At 38.2% G+C, this 24,152-nt stretch overlaps 1 protein-coding gene across 12 annotated transcripts in view; it reads left to right on the plus strand.

Annotated features, from left to right (window-relative positions):
• LOC126187508 (condensin-2 complex subunit G2-like) overlaps positions 1 to 24,152 on the plus strand; it is a 275,551-nt gene that overhangs the window by 96,345 nt on the left and 155,054 nt on the right. For all 12 annotated transcript variants that reach the window (XM_049928641.1, XM_049928640.1, XM_049928639.1 and 9 more), the window contains exon 9: positions 7,103 to 7,276. In XM_049928641.1, the coding sequence (XP_049784598.1) occupies positions 7,103 to 7,276 (174 nt within the window). The remainder of the gene's footprint in view (positions 1 to 7,102; positions 7,277 to 24,152) is intronic.

Here is a 24,152-nt window from a genome sequence, read left to right on the forward strand (position 1 = left end):
ATCAGCTATCACTTTTACAAACTAGACATTGAAAATTAAGTCCTAACTGACACCGCAGTGGGCAATATGTCCATCCTCCGAGACTGCTGAACCAGCTCTCACATTTGTAACCCATGCATCACTAATAAGGTCTTCACTGATACCGACCATGGCAAACACGTCTGTCCTGCAAGACTGTCAGTCCAGCTCTGATCTTGCAGCTGAACCACTTCGCCCACCATCCAAGTTGGGCACGATCCGAATATCACCGAAGTGCTTCATCTGTCTTTTCGTTTAGCAGTTGTTTATTAGTCTGGTTGTTATTAATATTTGTGAAATAATTGAATGATAGCACACTATTGAGAGATGCTTTAAATATGAAATGCAATTAAATATGATATATAGTTTGTCTAATATTAATAACAGAAAATTATCATTTTGGCACGCAACTTCCGAATGCAGCAGCCAGTCGCAGAGAAGGACCAGAATTTAAGTGGTCTTTCTCACGATACCTGTACGAAACGAACAGTCTATCATCGGTACCTCACACCACTTCTGCCTTTTCAAATGCTCTAAGAAGAGGTTCTTGTACCTCAGTATGATGGCTGCAAAGCCAGAAATATTACAGGTTCATGTGTAGTTTGAAGTTATTCTTACACATTGTGACAAAGGAACTGAAGAAAGGCATCATTTCGTGCAGTGGATCTCATCCTGGCTGACCTCGTTTTATGAATTTTGTGTTGTCGTTCAAGTGCAACATAAACAAAATTGAACTAAATCTGTCTCTACTCATTACCTTGCTCGCCCACGAAGTATTTATAAATGCATCCTTTGACCAATAGTTACTTATTTTTGACAACTTAGCTACACTCATATGCAAAATAATTGGGAAAACCAAGTACATTTCTGTATCTTTACTATAGATGACCATTGCCACAAGTTTTCCATTCATAGACTTTTTATTAATTTCATAAATTTTTAGCACTGCTTATGTTTGTTTCAATTTTTATGTTTTATCATCTAACTGTCAAAAAATGCTGAAAAGCATTCAAATTCACTACAGTTTTCATCCACTTGCAAAGTTACACCACTAGCACTATTGAACACTGGTAAATCAGGCTGGTTGTAAACTCTTGACCAGTTGCTCCCGTCAGTGATCACATTTTGTGATGTATCAGGACAAGCAGAGTACTAGAACTCACATCTTTATCAGTCCATAAATAAAATAATACACATGTAAACTGCCATAAAAAATCAAAATAATTTGAGTCAATATTTTTCACTATTGTGAATCCATATCTGAACTGTTGTAAGTGTCAGAAAATATGTCTGAAGGTTCGTAATCAATATCCACATCAGAGGTTTCCTCTTCTGATCCAGAAGAACTATCAAAAATGTCCATGCTCCTTACACAATACAAACACAGAAAGTACACTAATCCAAAACAGAAGTTAATGCACCTGTGCCCCTGAAAACCAATCTTCTGTTGATTATGCTCAAGCTGCAGACTCACAGTGACCTCTGTCAGAAAGTAAATGAACTACTCTTGCTGCCAGTTCAATTGACGAAACGTACGGTGTACGTTTTCACATTACAAACGCGTGGGAAACATAGTAACATACGGCATACAGGCTGCATCCAAAGAAGTGCGTTTGCGACTGCGTGTTGCGTACAGGCTTAGTGTGGAAAGTGTTTATCTGATCCCATCAGTATAAACTGATTTTGTTCGACTGTATTCCATAACCCATGTTTTCCTTTTGATGATGATCACTTTATAATCCTTTTTAAGACACTTTACGTTCCATTCAACTGCTCTTCTAAGTTCTTTGCCATCTCTAGGGACCATAAAAATTCATATTTGCAATAAATATGAATACAGTACAAATCTGCGTCAAAATGCGAAAATGCAAAATTACATAATAAATGGTATTTCATAGCAGTATGTATCCAGGTGAACCACTTTATCAGAGGTAGTTTCAAATAGCTTTATTTACTGCCTGTAAATAGTAAAAAATAACCAATTTTTGGCTACTTGTCTTGCACGCCATCTGAAGAAGCTCAGTGTGGGAAATACATATCAGTGTGCTTGATGTTCTGGTGTTGTGCCACTGGTGGTCAGTTGAATGGTCGAAGAATAGACACACAGCACATGATGCAATGTAGGACTTGGCTGTGTGACAGAGCATCATAGAACGCAGAAATGCGTACATTTGTCTGCCAGCGAAACTTCAAAGGTAAGTATAATGTGACACTTCAACATAGGAGTTTTAGGCAGCAGGTGTTTTGAACTGTGATTGTGTCAGATACTGGTCGGTCTTGGGACTGAGCTACTTCATTTATAATACTGCCAACTTAAGCAAGAAATTTCACAGTAACTGTTAACAAATGTTTTGTTTTGTGTGTTTCTAATCTTTTTCTTTTCTTATTTTGAAACGAGGGAAGAAACTATCTCTTTTCCACCACAGAATTAGATTGTGACATTCACAGCGCTAGAAGGAATCGGTGGTCCCCATGACCATGTGTTGTTTCCGCTTTCACAGAAAAACAGAACACACATGTACACTGCTGCGCAGTGATAGGGAGGTGGGCCTTGTTTCCTTGCACCACTTCTCTCACCTAAGGCAACTGTGGTTCTAGTTTGTTTACACTTATGGCTGACTACAAGTTCATAGTGTCTTCACTCTGTACTGTAGCAACTGGAAAACAAAATCTATTAATATATTTCGACCATGCTGAGAGTGTTCCCCCAAAGTGCGCCTAGATATAGTTTTGATATGAATATAATAGAGGGAAACATTCCACGTGGGAAAAATATATCTAAAAACAAAGATGATGAGACTTACCAAACAAAAGCGCTGGCAGGTCGATAGACACACAAACAAACACAAACATACACACAAAATTCAAGCTTTCGCAACAAACGGTTTCTTCGTCAGGAAAGAGGGAAGGAAAGGGAAAGACGAAAGGATGTGGGTTGTTTAGAGTTTGCTCTTTCAGATTTTTCTTGCAATATTACATATCCTCCCCCCCCCCCCCCCCCCTCCCTTTTCCCTTCTCCATAATATTCTCTCCAAGCCTTTCAGTATCCCCTTCTTCACTTAATACTGCCTTGCCATCTGAGTTCTTGACGTGCATAAGCTGCTTCTCTTTTGTCCAAGGGTTTCTTTAATTTACTGTACATGGCTTCTATCTTTCCTGTAATCATTCTTCCTTCAACAGCTTTGCATTTCTCCTCTAACCATTCCTTACTTTGTCATTTTGCACTTCCTTTCTGTCTAATTTCTAGAGATCTGTTTTTTTCCCTCTTTTACATGTTTCATTTGATGCAATTTTATTTTTCCCCCTTTCATGAGTTAATTTTATTTCTCACTGCTATTCAGTGATTTCTACTAGGCCTTGATTTTTTTTTGCCTGGTTGTTTATTTACTACTTCACTGTTTCATTGTTCAAAGTTACCTATCATTCTTCTTTTGCATTTCTTTGATCTATTCCAGTGAGTATGTGCCTAATGCACTTTTCAAGACTCTCAGCAACCTTTAGGTTGCATCTTCTTAATTTCGTCAACTTTAAATTGTATTTATTTGAATAATATGACAAAAAATAGGCATGTGAAATGGGTGATAATATATTTATCTGCTGTATAACGTTGTTGTTGTGGTCTTCAGTCCTGAGACTGGTTTGATGCAGCTCTCCATGCTACTCTATCCTGTGCAAGCTTCATCATCTCCCAGTACCTACTGCAACCTACATCCTTCTGAATCTGTTTAGCGTATTCATCTCTTGGTCTCCCTCTACAATTTTTAACCTCCACGCTGCCCTCCAGTACTAAATTGGTGATCCCTTGATGCCTCAGAACATGTCCTACCAACCGCTCCCTTCTTCTAGTCAAGTTGTGCCACAAACGCCTCTTCTCCCCAATTCTATTCAATACCTCCTTGTTAGTTTTGTGATCTACCCATCTAATCTTAAGCATTCTTCTGTAGCACCACATTTCGAAAGCTTCTATTCTCTTCTTGTCCAAACTATTTATCGTCCATGTTTCACTTCCATACATGGCTACACTCCGTACAAATACTTTCAGAAATGACTTCCTGACACTCAAATCAATACTCGATGTTAACAAATTTCTCTTCTTCAGAAATGCTTTCCTTGCCATTGCCAGTCTACATTTTACATCCTCCCTACTTCGACCATCATCAGTTATTTTGCTCCCCAAATAGCAAAACTCCTTTACTACTTTAAGTGTCTCATTTCCTAATCTAATTCCTTCAGCATCACCCAACTTAATTCGACTACATTTCATTATCCTCGTTTTGCTTTTGTTGATGTTCATCTTATATCCTCCTTTCAAGACACTGTCCATTCCGTTCAACTGCTCTTCCAAGTCCTTTGCTGTCTCTGACAGAATTACAATGTCATCGGCGAACCTCAAAGTTTTTATTTCTTCTCCATAGATTTTGATACCTACTCCGAACTTTTCCTTTGTTTCCTTTACTGCTTGCTCAATATACAGATTGAATAACATCAGGGAGAGGCTACAACCCTGTGTTACTCCCTTCCCAACCACTGCTTCCCTTTCGTACCCCTTGACTCTTATAACTGCCATCTGGTTTCTGTACAAATTGTAAATAGCCTTTCGCTCCCTGTATTTTACCCTTGCCACCTTCAGAATTTGAAAGAGAGTATTCCAGTCAACATTGTCAAATGCTTTCTCTAAGTCTACAAATGCTAGAAATGTAGGTTTGCCTTTCCTTAATCTTTCTTCTAAGATAAGTCGTAAGGTCAGTATTGCCTCACGTGTTCCTACATTTCTACGGAATCCAAACTGATCTTCCCCGAGGTGAGCTTCTACCAATTTTTCCATTCGTCTGTAGAATTCAAATTCGTATTAGTATTTTGCAGCCATGGCTTATTAAACTGATAGTTCGGTAATTTTCACATCTGTCAATACCTGCTTTCTTTGGGATTGGAATTAGTATATTCTTCTTGAAGTCTGAGGATATTTTGCCTGTCTCATACATCTTGCTCACGAGATGGTAGAGTTTTGTCAGGACTGGCTCTCCCAAGGCTGTCAGTAGTTCTAATGGAATGTTGTCTACTCCTGGAGCCTTGTTTTGACTCAGGTCTTTCAGTGCTCTGTCAAACTCTTCACGCAATATCATATCTCCCATTTCATCTTCATCTACCTCCTCTTCCATTTCCATAATATTGTCCTCAATAACATCGCCCCTATATACAACCTCTATATACTCCTTCCATCTTTCTGCTTTCCCTTCTTTGCTTAGAACTGGGTTTCCATCTGAGCTCTTGATGTTCATGCAAGTGGTTCTCTTTTCTCCAAAGGTCTCTTTAATTTTCCTGTAGGCAGTATATATCTTACCCCTCGTGAGATAAGCCTCTACATCCTTACATTTGTCCTCTTGCCATCCCTGCTTAGCCATTTTGCACTTCTTGTCGATCTCATTTTTAAGACGTTTGTATTCCTTTTTGCCTGCTTCATTTACTGCATTTTTGTGTTTTCTCCTTTCATCAATTAAATTCAGTATCTCTTCCGTTACCCAATGATTTCTACTAGCCCTTGTCTTTTTACCTATTTGATCCTCTGCTGCCTTCACTATTTCATTCCTCAAAGCTTCCTATTCTTCTTCTACACTATCTCTTTCCCCCATTCCTGTCAATTGTTCCCTTATGCTCTCTCTGAAACAACCTCTGGTTCTTTCAGTTTATCCAGGTCCCATCTCCTTAAATTCCCACCTTTTTGCAGTTACTTCAGTTTTAATCTACAGTTCATAACCAATAGATTGTGGTCAGAGTCCACATCTGCCCCTGGAAATGTCTTACAGTTTAAAATCTGCTTCCTGAATCTCTGTCTTACTATTATGTAATCTATCTGAAACTTTCTTGTATCCCCGGGGTTCTTCTTTCATGAATCTTGAACCAAGTGTTAGCTATGATTAAGTTATGCTCTGTGCAGAATTCTACCAGGCGGCTTCCTCTTTCATTTCGTAGCCCCAATCCATATTCACCTACTACGTTTCCATCTCTTCCTTTTCCTACTGTTGAATTCCAGTCAACCATGACTATTAAATGTTTGTCTCCCTTCACTACCTGAATAATTTCTTTTATCTCATCATACATTTCATCAATTTCTTCATCATCTGCAGAGCTAGTTGGCATATAAACTTGTACTACTGTAGTAGGCGTGGGCATGGGCTTTGTGTCTATCTTGGCCACAATAATGCATTCACTATGCTGTTTGTAGTAGCTTACCCCACTCCTATTTTCCTATTCATTATTAAACCTACTCCTGCGTTACCCCTATTTGATTTTGTGTTTATAACCCTGTATTCACCTGACCAAAAGTCTTGTTCCTCCTGCCACCGAACTTCACTAATTCCCACTATATTTAACTTTAACCTATCCATTTCCCTTTTTAAATTTTCTAACCTACCTGCTCGATTAAGGGGTCTGACTTTCCATGCTCCAATCCGTAGAACGCCAGTTTTCTTTATCCTGATAATGACGTCCTCTTGAGTAGTCCCCGCCCGGAGATCCAAATGGGGGACTATTTTACCTCCAGAATATTTTACCCAAGAGGACACCATCATCATTTAATCATACAGTAAAGCTGCATGCCCTCGGAAAATATTATGGCTGTAGCTTCCCCTTGCTTTCAGCCGTTTGCAGTACCACAACAGCAAAACCGTTTTGGTTAGTGTTACAGGGCCAGATCAGTTGCCCCTGCAACTACTGAAAAGGCTGCTGCCCCTCTTCAGGAACCACACGTTTGTCTGGCCTCTCAACAGATACCCCTCCGTTGTGGTTGCACCTATGGTACGGCTATCTGTATCGTTGAGGCACGCAAGCCTCCCCACCAACGGCAAGGTCCATGGTTCATGGGGGGAGGGCTGTATAACATACACTGAATAATTGTAGTTATAAGATCAATACTGTCTTTAAGAGAGTTTTCAACCACGTCTCACCTAGTAGGTATAATGTGACAGCCTTTTATTCTTTTTATGTGTGTAAGACAATTTGTGTTATGACTTGTACCTGCCACTGAAACAACATCGATTAGTAGTATTTTTAGCTGTAATGTTACCATAGTTTTTTGTGTTTATAGAGTCCAAACAGCACAGTTAGAAGTAATGCTGCTGAAGTGTTCCTGGATGCTTATCCTTTGGAAAGATGTGGAGAAGGACGTGATAAAAATGTAGCATTTGCGGAGAGGCAGCACAAAATAATGACGGAACTTTTGACTGACAAATGGCATGTTGTTCGCATCATTGCTGTTAGGGTAAGTCCACAAAAATTTCATTAGTTCCTGACATGGCTCATCTTAATATATCTGTGTTCTTAAATTTTAAAAAAGTAATCTGTAAGTACAGTAAAGCTTTGCTGTATTGTTTCTAGTGGAAAATCGTAAATCATGTGTTACTACTTTTAATACATGCCACTGCCTCTCATTCACTCTCTCCACTCTTATTTAAAAAAAAAAAAAAAAAAAAAAAACTGTGTTTGTTTTGCTGTTTTCGTATGATAACAAAGATTTACCAATTTCAGGGTCATTCCTTCTTTGCCTGTGACCATTTAAAAGAGCATCCATTTTGACAAAGTCTAATTGACTGAAGACTGAAGCACTACAAAATTCCTCTTCTTCCCATCTCCACTTGTCATGTTTTGCAATTTGCATTTGCTTGTCATATTGCTAACGGAAGACATTGATGAAAGGTGATTATAGCATTAAAAATGCGAGATAAAGCGGGACTTGGATGAGGAAAACAACAGAGAATAACACTGAGAAATGCAGCAATGATAAGAGAACAAGAAGTTACGATGCATAAAATAACCACAGAAAACATTGAAACTCTTGATCACTATACATGAAATAGTCATGCTTTGCACTTTCACTTAGTGTTCACGACTCATAGCCACAGTTCTCAGAAAACCTCAACAGTTTTTTAATTAAGACTATCTGCAAGTTCCACATGGACTAATAAACAGCTTTCTTGGCCAGCAATAACGTAAACAAGCAGTGTAAGTCATGTAATAAAGACAGGTCATATGGTCCAGATTATATACCAATTAGTTTTCTTTTGGAGTATGCTAGTAAAGTAGCCCATTTCTAAGAGTCATATTCAACTGCTTATAAATCTGCTCCCTTGACAAAAGGCCCATACCTGAAGACTGGAAAGTTGCACAGGTAATACCAATACAAATGAGAGGCAATACAAGTACTCCTCTGAATTATAGACCCATATCAATGATATTAATTTGTTGTAGGATCCTGGAACATGTTTGGTGTTCCAACACTATGAAAATCTCAAAGAAAACAATCCAGTGACACATAACCAGCTCACATTCAGAAAATAACATTCTTGTGACACACAGGTAGCTCTTTATTGACACGAAGTAGTAAGTGCTATCCACAAGGGATCTCAAATTGATTCTAGAATTCTAGATTTCCAGAAAACTTTTGACACTGTTCCTCACAAGTAACCTGTAATTGAACTATGTGCCTTTGAAGTGTTATTAAGTTGCGTGACCGGATTCATAATTTCCTGTCAGAAAGATCACAATTTGTAGTAGTTGACTGTAAGTGATCTAGTGATTTTTGGGGTTCCCCAAGAAAGTGTTACAGGCACTCTGCTGTCCTTAATCTATATGAATGATTGGAGAGACAATCTGAGCAGCCCTCTTAGATTGTTTGCAGATGATGCTCTCATTTACTGTCTACTAAAGTTATTCAGAAGGAAAATTAAATTTGGATACATAATAAATCCCCCCCACCCCATGAACCATGGACCTTGCCGTTGGTGGGGAGGCTTGTGTGCCTCAGCGATACAGATAGCTGTACCGTAGGTGCAACCACAACGGAGGGGTATCTGTTGAGAGGCCAGACAAACGTGTGGTTCCTGAAGAGGGGCAGCAGCCTTTTCAGTAGTTGCAAGGGCAACAGTGTGGATGATTGACTAATGTAATGTGGCCTTGTAACAATAACCAAAACGGCCTTGCTGTGCTGGTACTGCGAACGGCTGAAAGCAAGGGGAAACTACGGCCGTAATTTTTCCCGAGGGCATGCAGCTTTACTGTATGATTAAATGATGATGGCCTCCTCTTGGGTAGAATATTCCGGAGGTAAAATGTCCCCCATTCGGATCTCCGAGCGAGGACTACTCAAGAGGATGTCCTTATCAGGAGAAAGAAAACTGGCGTTCTACGGATCGGAGCGTGGAATGTCAGATCACTTAATCGGGCAGGTAGGTTAGAAAATTTAAAAAGGGAAATGGATAGGTTAAAGTTAGATATAGTGGGAATTAGTGAAGTTCGGTGGCAGGAGGAAAAAGACTTCTGGTCAGGTGCCTACAGGGTTATAAACACAAAATCAAATAGGGGTAATGCAGGAGTAGGTTTAATAATGAATAGGAAAATAGGAATGCGGGGAAGCTACTACAAACAGCATAGTGAACGCATTATTGTGGCCAAGATAGATACGAAGCCCACACCTACTACAGTAGTGCAAGTTTATATGCCAACTAGCTCTGAGGATGACGAAGAAATTGAAGAAATGTATGATGAAATAAAAGATATTATTCAGATAGTGAAGGGAGACGAACATTTAATAGTCATGGGTGACTGGAATTCGGTAGTAGGAAAAGGGAGAGAAGGAAACATAGTAGGTGAATATGGATTGGGGCTAATAAATGAAAGAGGAAGCCGCCTGGTAGAATTTTGCACAGAGCACAACTTAATCATAGCTAACACTTGGTTTAAGAATCATGAAAGAAGGTTGTATACATGGAAGAACCCTGGAGATACTAAAAGGTATCAGATAGATTGTATAATGGTAAGACGGAGATTTAGGAACCAGGTTTTAAATTGTAAGACATTTCCAGGGGCAGATGTGGACTCTGACCACAATCTATTGGTTATGACCTGTAGATTAAAACTGAAGAAACTGCAAAAAGGTGGGAATTTAAGGAGATGGGACCTGGATAAACTGAAAGAACCAGAGGTTGTACAGAGTTTCAGGGAGAGCATAAGGGAACAATTGACAGGAATGGGGGAAAGAAATACAGTAGAAGAGGAATGGGTAGCTTTGAGGGATGAAGTAGTGAAGGCAGCAGAGGATCAAGTAGGTAAAAAGACGAGGGCTAGAAGAAAGCCTTGGGTAACAGAAGAAATATTGAATTTAATTGATGAAAGGAGAAAATATAAAAATGTAGTAAATGAAGCAGGCAAAGAGGAATACAAACGTCTTAAAAATGAGATCGACAGGAAGTGCAAAACTGCTAGCAGGGATGGCTAGAGGACAAATGTAAGGATGTAGAGGCTTATCTCACTAGGGGTAAGATCGATACTGCCTACCGGATAATTAAAGAGACTTTTGGAGATAAGAGAACCACTTGTATGAACGTCAAGAGCTCAGATGGAAACCCAGTTCTAAGCAAAGAAGGGAAAGCAGAAAGGTGGAAGGAGTATATAGAGGGTCTATACAAGGGCGATGTACTTGAGGACAATATTATGGAAATGGAAGAGGATGTAGATGAAGATGAAATGGGAGATACGATACTGCGTGAAGAGTTTGACAGAGCACTGAAATACCTGAGTCGAAACAAGGCCCCCGGAGTAGACAACATTCCATTGGAACTACTGACGGCCTTGGGAGAGCCAGTCCTGACAAAACTCTTCCATCTGGTGAGCAAGATGTATGAAACAGGTGAAATACCCTCAGACTTCAAGAAGAATATAATAATTCCAATCCCGAAGAAAGCAGGTGTTGACAGATGTGAAAATTACCGAACAATCAGTTTAATAAGCCACAACTGCAAAATACTAACACGAATACTTTACAGACGAATGGAAAAACTAGTAGAAGCCAACCTCGAGGAAGATCAGTTTGGATTCCATAGAAATGTAGGAACACGTGAGGCAATACTGACCTTACGACTTATCTTAGAAGAAAGATTAAGGAAAGGCAAACCTATGTTTCTAGCATTTGTAGACTTAGAGAAAGCTTTTGACAATGTTGACTGGAATACTCTCTTTCAAATTCTAAAGGTGGCAAGGGTAAAATACAGGGAGTGAAAGGCTATTTATAATTTGTACAGAAACCAGATGGCAGTTAAGAGTCGAGGGACATGAAAGGGAAGCAGTTGTTGGGAAGGGAGTAAGACAGGGTTGTAGCCTCTCCCCGATGTTGTTCAATCTGTATATTGAGCAAGCAGTAAAGGAAACAAAAGAAAAATTTGGAGTAGGTATTAAAATCCATGTAGAAGAAATAAAAATGTTGAGGTTCGCCGATGACATTGTAGTTCTGTCAGAGACAGCAAAGGACTTGGAAGAGCAGTTGAATGGAATGGATAGCGTCTTGAAAGGAGGATATAAGATGAACATCAACAAAAGCAAAATGAGGATAATGAAATGTAGTTGAATTAAGTCGGGTGATGCTGAGGGAATTAGATTAGGAAATGAGACTCTTAAAGTTGTAAAGGAGTTTTGCTATTTGGGGAGCAAAATAACTGATGATGGTCGAAGTAGAGAGGATGTAAAATGTAGACTGGCAATGGCAAGGAAAGCGTTTCTGAAGAAGATAATTTGTTGACATTGAGTATAGATTTAAGTGTCAGGAAGTCATTTCTGAAAGTATTTGTACGGAGTGTAGCCATGTACGGAAGTGAAACATGGATGATAAATAGTTTAGACAAGAAGAGAATAGAAGCTTTTGAAATGTGGTGCTACAGAAGAATGCTGAAGATTAGATGGGTAGATCATATAACTAATGAGGAAGTATTGAGTAGGATTGGGGAGAAGAGAAGTTTGGGGCACAACTTGACTAGGAGAGGGGATCGGTTGGTAGGACATGTTCTGAGGCACCAAGGGATCACCAATTTAGTATTGGAGGGCAGCGTAGAGGGTAAAAATCATAGAGGGAGACCAAGAGATGAATACACTAAGCAGATTCAGAAGGATGTAGGTTGCAGTAGGTACTGGGAGATGAAGAAGGTTGCACAGGATAGAGTAGCATGGAGAGCTGCATCAAACCAGTCTCAGGACTGAAGACCACAACAACAACAACAACAACAACATAATAAATCTCATAAATTAAAAGGTTGTGAATTCAACTAAATACCTAGTGATTACAATTACAAACAACTTAAATTGGAACGGTCATATAGAAAATGTTGCGGAGAAGGAGACTTTATTTTATTGGCAGAACATGTGAGAGATGCAACAAATGTATTAAAAAGAGTCATGAGTGTCGCTGTGTGGTATGCAGTCCTTATCAGTTAGGATACACGGAAAGACTTAGGTGTTCAATTTTCCCTCATGCTATTCAAGAGTGTAACTGTTAAGAAGTAGTCTGCAATTGATTGTATGAACCTTTGCCAATCACTTAAGTGTGAACTATAGAGTAGCAATGTAAATATAGAATTATATAATTGAAAAGCACTTTCGGATTTGTGGCTTATTTTGTACCATCTACAACCACTGGGATATGATAAGATATTGACAATATGAGGGCAAGCTTAGTGTCCACTGGATTACAGAAATTCATTAATATTTCTCATGTGGGAGTCCTTGTCACATTTAACAGCTAAGTTTCTTGCTGCCTAAACCTTTGTGATGAAGGAGCGTGCAGGGGGTGGGGGGTGGAGGGGTTACTGTGTGCCCAGATTTTGAAAATATTGTAATCTGGTCATGTACTTTATATTTTTAAAACTTTGAAAAAAAAATATCTATTGTGTTTAATGACTTCTTATAGCAGAGTCCATAATTGTTTTGAATTTTTAATAAAATGTGACCCAGAAACTTAAGTGTTAGTAGTGGATATGACATTTCGCAGCAGGTGCCATGTTCATATTCTCAGGTTCAAGGCCCTTCTTACACATATGTATGTCTTTAAAAATATGTTGTGAACAAAACTCAATAACAATTAAGAAAAATCTGTATTTTTTTAAAAAAAATTTGTGGTGGCGATATAGTACACTTTACAAAAAATACACTGGTATTGTTAATACTGTGCTAAAAGATATTTTCAGGTTTTGGACTCTACTTATATACATCAGTATCTATTTAAAAAAAGATGTTAATAAACATCAATAACAATTTATTTATTTATTCATTCTTGTGGGCATAATTTAAACTCCCCTCTTGTAGTTCGCATTATGGAAAATGCTTTGGTAGTGCCAGAGTAAACATGGAAACATCTAATTCCATGTGCATGTTACATTTATCTCTCAAACTGCTACTGAACACCCCAGGGCCAAAGGTGGGGAGAAGACTATAGTCATAAAAAATCGACTCAAGTACTAGGGACATACAGTAAGTAATGCAGCACTTTTTTTTTTTCTGAAAGCAGGTTGGTTTTATTCGGGATTCCGATACGCCATATTATTCCCCAATCTTTTGGCTACAAAACTGAATTTTTCAACATAATCTCCAATCAATGTGACGTCCTTATCCTGCTGCACTGAGAGGGCCGTATGCCCACATGGTACCACATGTTTTAGTTTGCTTGGCAATTTTTGATTATTATAAAAAAATGGAACAAAGAATTTTCATCAAATTTTATTTGAAAAAATGGAATCAAGTGCTTTAAAACACTTGAAATGTTGACAGTGGCATACAGTGAGTCTGCTCTAAGTAAAAAGAGCCAAGGTGGCCGAAAAGATGCCAATGATGAACCTCCCCAGCACATCAACAACAGATGATAACATTGAAGCTGTGAGGAAAATTGCTATGGAAAATCATTGAATTACCATGAGAGAAGTTGCTGAGGATGTTGGCATATCAGTCGCTCGTGTCATGCAGTTTTTTTGGACTTGTGGGCGTGAGGCATGTGTCCATGAAGTTTCTTCCAAAACTTCTCAATTTTGATCAGAAGGACCGTCACATGAGCATCACTCAGCTCTTGAATGATGTCAGTGATGATCCTGATTTGCTCAAGAAGGTTGTAACATTGCTCCAGATGGTCGTAACTGGTACAAAACATCAAAACCAAAGCCCAATCATCGCAATGGAAGCATCCTGGAGAGCCAAGACCGAGAAAAGCACGCCAAGTTTGATCAGATGTCAAAGTTTTGCTCACTGTTTTTTTCAATTACTGTGGCGCAGTGCATCATGAATTTTTGCCTCAAGGTCATATGATTAATAAGGAGTATTACCTTGACGTTATGTGTCATTTCTGAGAAGCAATATGCAAAAAATGTCCAGAATTTTGGGAAAACAATTCATGGTGTTTGCATCACAACAGTGCGCTTGCTTATTCTTCGTTGCTTGTGAGAGATTTTTTGGCCAGAAACAACACAACAATCATGCCTCAGCCATCATACTCATCAAATTTGATCCCCTGTGACTTTTTTCTGTTCCCAAAACTGAAGAGACCTGTGAAAGGTCGAAGATTTTCAGCGCTTGAGGAAATAAAAACTGCATTGCAGGACGTACTCAAGGCTGTATTAAAAAGTTCTTATGATAAGTGCTTCGAGGATTGGAAGAAGCATTGGCACAAGTGTCTTGTATCTGAGGGGGATTACTTTGAAGATGACAACATGGATATTGGTGAATAAATAAATATTTTTTCATAAAAATATAAAATCACCTTACTTTTTGAACATACCTCCTATATGTGGTCGACTGGCAGGAGATCTGGTGATCCTGCTGTCCATGGCAATTGTTGTATGCAACAAAAAGTGCATTACATTGCAGCAGCCTTAAGTGAATGTGCATTCTGTTGCTATAAAAGCACAGTGCCTGCTTATCAACAAAATAGTAGTTGTATGAGGATTAACAGTCATCAGAAGATTGATTCTGTTATCTTTAATGGTTCTCACTCTTGTTTACAGTTGATGAAAACAGTCTAATATCAAATCTTTCATGTGCAAAAATTCTCAGCAAGTTAGAGCAGCAATGCCATCCTAACTGGGTGGAACGCAAATCCTGGTGTAACTAAGTGAGGAATAGAATAACATCATACAACATATAGTTGCACACACCGTGATTTTACAACTGATTGCTAAGTTCTTAGTGTTCAGCTGAAGTGATATTGCTATATATGGTAATGAGGGATCCCAAGTCTGTTTGCTTGGAGCTCATGTACTGCTTTCTCTCATAAGAGTTTTGGAGGCTATTGTTGATATTGATCTCGTGAAGCTTTTCTAGAGTATAATGTGGCTTCAGAGGTAGTAAAACTAATTATATTAGGTAATCAGCAAAGATTATGCATTTGACAGCAAATCTTTTAGTTTGTTCTGGGGATTTATATCTGCTATGTATTCATGATTTTTACTTTATTTCACTCTTTCATTCATATTTCACTCACTCCTCAGCAATATTGGTTAAATAATACTTCATTTAGTAGTATCTCATGTGCCATGATTGGAGTGGTTGCTCTCTCTCTCTCTCTCTCTCTCTCTCTCTCTCTCTCTCTCTCTCAATAAACATGTGGTGATGGCTGTACGGAGCTGAAACTCAGATTGAGCATCTGGAAGGGATGAAAACACCGGTCGACACAAGCAGAACAGCATAGTGTTGCCAAATTGCTCAGAGGGTTGTCAGTCTCATTACTTTTCTCACACACCTCATAGTTACCCTTTTATTGCAATTGGAATGTGCCAATGGCTTCTTTCGATTTTTGCAAAAATGTGATCCTGTACTTAAAGGTGGGAGTGAAAGAAGGTATTGTATGCTTACTTTACTGTTTTTTTCCACTACAGCAGGGTCTTAGTGAGCAAATAAAGTAGCAGGTTTTACATTCAGATATTTTATATGCTTGTTCATTTTTAAATTACCTCACTACCATAATCGTAAGGATTTGGTTCTGTACTGTTATCAACTGGTTCATCATTGATAGAGATTAATGGGACTCTTCAGGAGCCTCATGACGTTTTGTGAAAACATGCGTGGTGGATATGGGGCATCAAGCTATTCTAGCACCTGTCTCCTTTCTTGTGCCTCAATCTCCCATTGATGACTAAGTGTTATTTTTCTTACTAACCAACCCATAGTGACAGTTTTCAGTACTTGCCCAGTGAAATGTTACATGCTGTTTAGGCAAACATTTCACACTCCTTGTGTAGTACAAGGAAAGATGATCTCTTTAGAATAATATTAAATAGGGAGGAAGTCATGGAACATATACCACGCAAGTGTTTATTTTTGGTGTGTGGACATTAAATTGGAGGTGTGGAATACAAGAAAAGAGCAAGCTGTGACGATAAATAAACAACTTCACCTGTTGTGGGTGCTTGACCGTCAAAGAGCAGCCATACTCTTCAAGAATGAAAACAAAAGACAAATGAGCCTTTGAGGCTATGTTGTATGAAAAGTTGTGTTCTGCTCTAGTTCACAAGTCACTCTAATGATCTGTACACCCACTCAAGGAAATATATGTTTGTAAAAGGAAAGTAGCAGACGTACTTTTTCTTGATACGAGTAGAAGTTACTTTCTTTTGCTCCAATAACAGGTGCAGAATGTGAAGAAGTCGAGCCTTTCCTTTACTACACACGGGATTTCAGAGGCACTGATTAGTGGGACCCCTACTTCAACAGAATCAACAGTGGCAACAAGATTTTAAAAAAGTAAAAAGGTAAATATGGCAGATATTACGTTGGGCGATAGATCTCATGAAGTGTTCTGACTCAGCTGCAGCTACAAGGAGCGAGCCTGCAGCTACATCAAACCTTAAACAAATAAGAAAAATGCTTATTTGGCACACCGAGCATTGGAGCAAAAAGAAGCAAATAAAGAACTATAAATTTGCAAAACCTTGAAATTCAATGATAAATTACCGCATTGCTAAGAGCAACCAGAATCAAACAAAAGGAGAAACTCTAAGTGTATGGGCATAAAAGTCAGTAATGATCCATTAAGAAAAAAGTGAAAGGAAATATTGGAACAGTTCACAAATTTGAAGACAAACCAAACTTATACAATTGTGGTACAAGTATTACGGCAACATCAATTAAATTTGCATGTCAAGTAAACAATGTTGACACATGAATAAAATAATGTTTTAAATATGACAGAGTAATTTCTTGGTGGGTTTGGAGAAGAATTTTTGGTGGGCTCAAGCAAGTCATTACTAGAAAAATGGCCACAGCGTCTCCATAATGATTTAAAGATTTATTACAACAAATGTCTGACAAAATGAATTCTGACAAAAAGTACAATCTAAAAGTAATGAACTGTCTGTCAAGGTAGAAAATATGAAAGGAGAACTAATTAGAGATAACAGAATACATCACATAGGAAAAAAAGCTAAGTTAACTAACATTGCAAGTTCTTTGACCCAGGAGTTGAAGGATGAGATCAGTAACCAGTGTGATTTAGTTCGCAAGGAAGTAAAAGAGCAGTTCAAAGAATTAGATGGAAAAATTAACCGAGTAGGTCAGTTTGTTGTCAGAGAGTTCAGCCAGGTTAAATAGCAAATCTCAGAGGTGAACAAGTGTGCAAATGTCTTAGAACAATGCAAAGAAGTTAGAGAAATAGTTAACACACACACACGAAATGCTTTCTAATTTGGAGGAACAATTACACAAATTTGTAAATTTTACCATACAAGAGGAAAATGAATCGCTTAATACAACACACACACACACACACACACACACACACACACACACACACACACAATACGGAGACTATGGGAGGCTATTGAAAGTACTAAACAGGAAACCATAAGCAGGTAGGCATAAATAACAATGGGTTATCGAGTAGTTTATTAGAGAAGTTACAGTTGAGAAGTAATATGAATTTATCAAAGCAATTTCTGAAATTCAAACCTGATGGAGAAGTTCACCCCACCTATTTTTTGAGAGTGTTTTCTAGATTTTTACCAAAAACACTGGGAGGGGGATAGCAAAAAGATGGATTTTGCCTTGAGTTATTTGATATTAGACCCTGATACAGGGCAAGATAAAGGATTATACAATGTAGATATGATTGAAAGATTTAAGCCCCTGTGGGAGTATGCAGCCTTTGTGAATTCGGTGGATTTACACCCACCGGCTGCCCGAATTAAATTGTTTCCGTATTTCCATTTTAGTTTTCTCGGAGACAAGTTCTAACTACTTTGATTATTCTGTTATCTTTTATTAATATTATGCCATATAAACCACTTCTTCCAGAAATAAAACTAAAAAAATAATAACAATAATAATAATAATAAATTTACAATCTCAACGCCTGTATGCATAGAGTCTAGTGTGTATTCAACAATAATTGCATTAGTATGTTCACGAAGATAGCCATGTGCATAATTAATAAACTTAACTATAAATTAATATTTCAAGGAGCATTTTGAAGATGTACGATGTACATGTAGTACATGAAAAGCCAAAAGTTACAGCACTATGCCACTTGTAGAGAAATGCTTTAACTCACAAGATCTTTGCATAAGCTATGAATATAGTAAGCTAAATATTCTGGAATTTAGGAAAGGAAGTTTTTGGATTTGTACATTTTTTAAACATAAAGAAAGAAGAATAAAATGGTTGGGTTTGTATTTGAATTTAATTTTATTAGGGGAGGTTAATCATGGGTAGGGATTTCACCTCTGTTTAGTGTTGACTGATGAATAGACCAATCACAGAAATTATACTGACACTTGATGATGAGTTACATGAAAGCACGTACTTATTCGAATGCATTTCATAGGGGTTTGCTAGGATCAATTTTTGGGGTGATGGAGAAGCCGTGGCAGGTCCGTTCTGTAGGGAATGATACTGACATATGTGTCTCTCTATTTCCTTTTCTTACTTATCCATTAGGAGTACCAACTCTATCTTCCCTCTGTTCACATGCAAAGTTCCTGTCACATGATCCCTTCTTTTTAGAGAATGTATAATTGAATTTACAACCTACAACAGTAGAATTGCTGGTCGGCATTTCACGTAGGATGACAACAATAGCATGGAGTGCTGCATCAAACCAGTCTCTGGACTGAAGACCACAACAACAACAACAACAACAACAACAATAGACGAACAAGATTTTTTTAGGGTTAAGTAAGTGACACATTAGTCAGACCACACATTGTAAGGGAGAAGTGTCCAGGTGGAAGGTGGAAGACAAGACAAACTTAGCTTATAGTAGAGACAAAAATGTTCCATGCTTGTTGACTAGAGCCTGTACTGAAATTTGACTCTAGAGACTGAATAGTAGACATGTACCCAACAAGCAACTCCTCAGGTAATAATAATGTGAGAAAGGGTAAAAGGTAACTAACTATGTACATAGAAAAGAAGTAAACAAGACATACTTGCTTGAAGGCAGTACATTGTTAAATAAATAGACTATTTATTTATTTATTTATTTATTTACATGTCAAGTTCCATAGGACCAAATTGAGGAGCAAATCTCCAAGGTTATGGAACATGTCAGCACATGAAATTACAACATAAAAGTAATAACAGATAAAAATAAAATGTTTATGAACCCAAAAAAAGTCAATCCATAAGTTTAAGTAAACACAATCAGCAATACAACAAGAATCAGCTTAATTTTTCAAGGCACTCCTTGACATAATAGAAGGAGTGACCCATGGGGAAACTCTTCAGTTTTGAGTTGAAAAGTGCGTGGATTACTGCTGTGAGTTTTGAATTTGAGTGGTAGCTCATTGAAAATGGATGCAGCACCTTTCTGCACAAGAGTTAAGGAAGTCCGATCCAAATGGAGGTTTGATTTCTGCTGGGTATTAACTGAGTGAGAGCTGCTTTTTCTTGGGAATAAGTTAATATTGTTAACAAGAAATGACAGTAAGGAATACATATATTGAGAGGTCAATGTCAAAATACCCAGACTCGTGGACAGGCGTTGACAAGAGGTTTGTGAACTTGCACCACTTATTGCCCGAACCGCCCGTTTCTGAGCCAGAAATATCCTTTTAGAATGGGAAGAGTTACCCAAAAATATAATACGATACGGCATAAGTGAATGAAAATAAGCAAAGTACACTAATTTTCATGTCAAATGATGACTCACTTCAGATACCATTCGAATAGTAAAAATGGCAGCATTTAGTCTTTGAACAATATCCTGAGCATGGGCTTTCCACGGCAGTTTACTATCTGAACACCTAGAAATTTGAACTGTTCCATTTCACTAATCATATGCCCGTTCTGTGAAATTAAAACATCAGGTTTTGTTGAATTGTGTGTTAGAAACTGTAAAAACTGAGTCTTGCTGTGCTTTAGCGTTAGTTTATTTTGTACAAGCCATGAACATAGGTCATGAACTGCACTATTTGAAACCAAGCCAATGTTGCACACAACATCCCTTACTACATCATCAGCAAACAGAAATATTTTAGAGTGACCCATAATACTAGAAGGCATATAATTTATATAAATAAGGAACTGGACTCCCCGTATTCCGTAATGGTCTAACTTCTGGAGCAATATTTTGTGATCAACACAATCAAATGCCTTAGTTAAATCAAAAAATATGGCTAGCATTTGAAACCTTTTGTTTAACCCATCCAGTATCTCACAGAGAAAAGAGAATATAGCATTTTCAGTTGTTAAATGACTTCTAAAGCCGAACTGTACATTTGATAGCAGATTGTGTGATATAAAATGATCAATTATCCTTACAATAGCTTTAGCATATGCTGATGGCATAGAAATACGTCTAAAATTGTCTACATTATCCCTTTCTCCCTTTTTATAAAGCGGCTTTACTACTGAGTACTTTAATCGTCCAGGAAACTGGCCATTCCTAAAGGAAAAATTACAAATATGGCTAAATACGCAGCTAACATGTGCAGCACAGTACTTTAATATTCTGCTGGGCACTCCATCATATCCATGAGAGTCAGTAGTCTTCAGTGATTTAATTATTGACTCAATCTCCCCCTTGTCTGTATCACAGAGGAGTATTTCAGACATCAATCTCAGAAAGACATTTTGCTAAGAAAGTTACATGATTCCTTGTAGAAACTAAATTTTTATTTAATTGACCAGCACTGCTCAGAAAATGATTATTAAATAGTGTACATATATTTGATTTATCAGTAACATAAATATTTTTAGTACGAACTTACTTTATATGTCGACCTTGTGCTGCTTCCTTCACGACTGACCATATGGTTTTAATTTTATCCTGTGAATTAGCTATTCTATTTGCATACCACATACTCTTTGCCTTCCTAATAACATTTTTAGCACATTACAATACTGTTTGTAATGGGCTACTGTAGCCTGATTGTGACTACTCCTAACATTTTGATATGATTCCCGCTTTGTTCTACATGATATCCTTATCCCACTAGTCAGCCACCCAGGCTGCCTATTACTGCTAGTACCCCGTTAGAACATTCTAATGGAAAGCGACTCTCAAAGAGCATGAGAAATGTGTTGAGGAAAGCATTATATTTATCATCTATGTTACTGGCACTATAAACGTCCTGCCACTCTTGTTCCTTGATGAGGTTTAAAAAAACTCTCTATTGCTGTTGGATTAACTTTCCTACATAGTTTGTAATTATATATGACATTTGTTTGAGTGCAAAAGCCTTTTAATGTTAAAATTTGTGCATATGGTCTGAAAGGCCATTCACCCTTTTACTAACAGAATGCACATCTAGTAATGAAGAATGAGTAAAAATATTGTCTATGGCTGTGGCACTGTTCCCCTGCACCCTAGTTGGAAAAAACACAGTCTGCATCAGATCATATGAATTTAGGAGATCTACCAACATCCTTTTTCTTGCACCATCATATACAAAATTTATATTGATGTCACGACATATAACTAATTTCTGGTACTTCATACAAAGTGAATCAAGAACCCTTTCTAGCTTGAGCAGAAATGCTCTGAAGTTGGAGTTAGGGGACCTACAAACAACAACAATTAGAAGTTTAGTTTCACGGAATTCAACTGCCTCTGCACAACATTCAAATATCTGTTCAGTGCAGTGTCATGATACATCTGTGGACTTAAATGGAATACTGTTTTTTACTTACATAGCCACTCCCCCACCCTGCAAGGAACTCCTTGAAAAACAGCCAGCTAATATGTATCCTGCTAAAGGAAGCCTCTGAATTGTCAAATTATTTAAGTGGTGTTCTGATATACCTACAATTTCAGAGTCAGCATCTATAAGCAGTTCACTAACTTAATATCTAATACCTCTCATATTCTGATGAAATGTGCTAATTCCTTGACTACTTGGAAACATGACATTCTCTGAAGGTGAGCCCTTAGTTAGAGGGACTTCCTTTAAGCAGATATACCTATCAGCTGACTTCAGTCTAAAAAAGGTGGAACTCTAACACCAACTACTAAAGGAATTGTTCCATTAGTGATCCCACCATCACCTACTACACTGTCACCTATAAGCTTTACCAGCCTCCCCTTCCCATACCTATTGAGGTGCAGATTGTGCCTTGTGAAACACGACCTACTGATAAACCCAACTGGCACCACTGAAATGTGACCCATGCCCTCTGTCATCAGTGCCCTCTCCAGCCCCAAGTTAACACACCTAACAGCCGCATTAAGATGAGGCCGATCATGACGCTGAATCAGTTGCACGAAATGCATATTAGTGCCACCAGTTTGAGTGGCTATCTTTACCAGGTCACCACCTACATCACATTCCCCATTCTTATCAAGACTGTTCTCTGCTCCACCCACTATCACTGCCTGATCCTCCTCCGTAAAATTCATACATAAGTCCCCTATGCTGTGAGTTACCTGAGCCAACCCTGCACTGGGCTTCACAATGCTGGTGACCTGGTACTCACTCCCCACATCACACAGGATGTGGAGTACATAAGATGGAGATATACAAAGTATAGTAACACTGTTTAGCACAATTTAACTGAAATGAAACAACAAAATTGAAAAGATTTTTATTAAATTAAGTTTTATTCCTTTTTAAAGAAGGCAATCATATCCAATGTTTTTAAGTAATTAGGTTGTTTATAGTTGTATGTTAATGGTTTTGTGTGTGTGTGTGTGTGTGTGTGTGTGTGTGTGTGCGTGCGTGCGTGCGTGCGTGCGCGCGCGCGTGTGCGTGTGTGAGGTCCCAACATCTTTTGTTTAAGTGGGGGAATATGAAGTGTTACATTCTGTTTAGGCAAACGATATTTCGCACCTCTTGCATAGTACAGGGAAAGATGGTCTTGATAGAATAATATTAAGTAGGGAGTAAGTTGCAGAACATTTACTGTGCGTGAGTGTTTGTTTTTGTATGTGCAGATGTTAAATGGGAAGTGTGGAATGCGAGAAAATAGCGAGGTGCGACAACAAGTAAATGGCTTCACATGCTGTGGGCAGAGACTTTTATGCTTTGGCATAGTAGCTTCACTGTCAAAGAGCATCCACACTCTCCAAGAATGAAAACAAAAGACAAGATGGTTTTGTGACAAATAAACTATTTTGTAATTTTGGACATCGTGTTGAATCTCTGATGCGTATGTCATATGAAAAGTTGTGTTTTACTCTAATTCACGAGTATATTGTAGAACAAAAGCAAACAGGTGCCTTTCATTTATTATAATGTTGTTCTACCAAGAACCAATGGAAGATTCTGTTGACATAATTAAATATGTGTTTAAAATTGAAAGTGACAACCAATGCGACATTGCAGGGTCGATTTATACCCTTTTTGTAGAGCCCTCTTACAACATGGGTTCACTTCTGATGCCTGAGCTGCTAGATCCCCATGCATGCCTAAGTGAGATGCCCATGATTTTGGGGCACTGTGACTCTCGGCTACAATCCATTGTGCTCAATGACCTTCGCTTTGGCTGGGTGGTGCTTGGTGGTAGAGCCATTGATCGGAGTAGGTGGCACCTGGCTGGACATCTAACACATGAGACTTAACTGTCGTAATGGTCATACTGTTCTGGCTGTCTCAACAGATAGGTCTAAATGCTTCAGTGCATACAGTTACAATCTAACTGTTTTCTGTAGCCTAGCTGCTCCATGGGAAGAGGGACAAGCAAGATGACTGGGAATGAAACAATTTATTAAATACATGTTGTGTATGAAAACAGGTGGAGATACTTTTACAGTGATTAAGCTATTATTTTTTGTGGAATAGATAGGAGATAAATTTGGAGAATAGATACATGTACAAATGTGAAATGGGATCACTATTGATTAAAGCTTCTCTGCTGCACATTGTAAGACACTTAGGGAATGTGAAAGACTGGATGGCATA

This window comes from Schistocerca cancellata, chromosome 5 (assembly GCF_023864275.1).
Source record: "Schistocerca cancellata isolate TAMUIC-IGC-003103 chromosome 5, iqSchCanc2.1, whole genome shotgun sequence".
In the NCBI taxonomy this organism is placed as follows: Eukaryota; Metazoa; Arthropoda; class Insecta; order Orthoptera; family Acrididae; genus Schistocerca; species Schistocerca cancellata.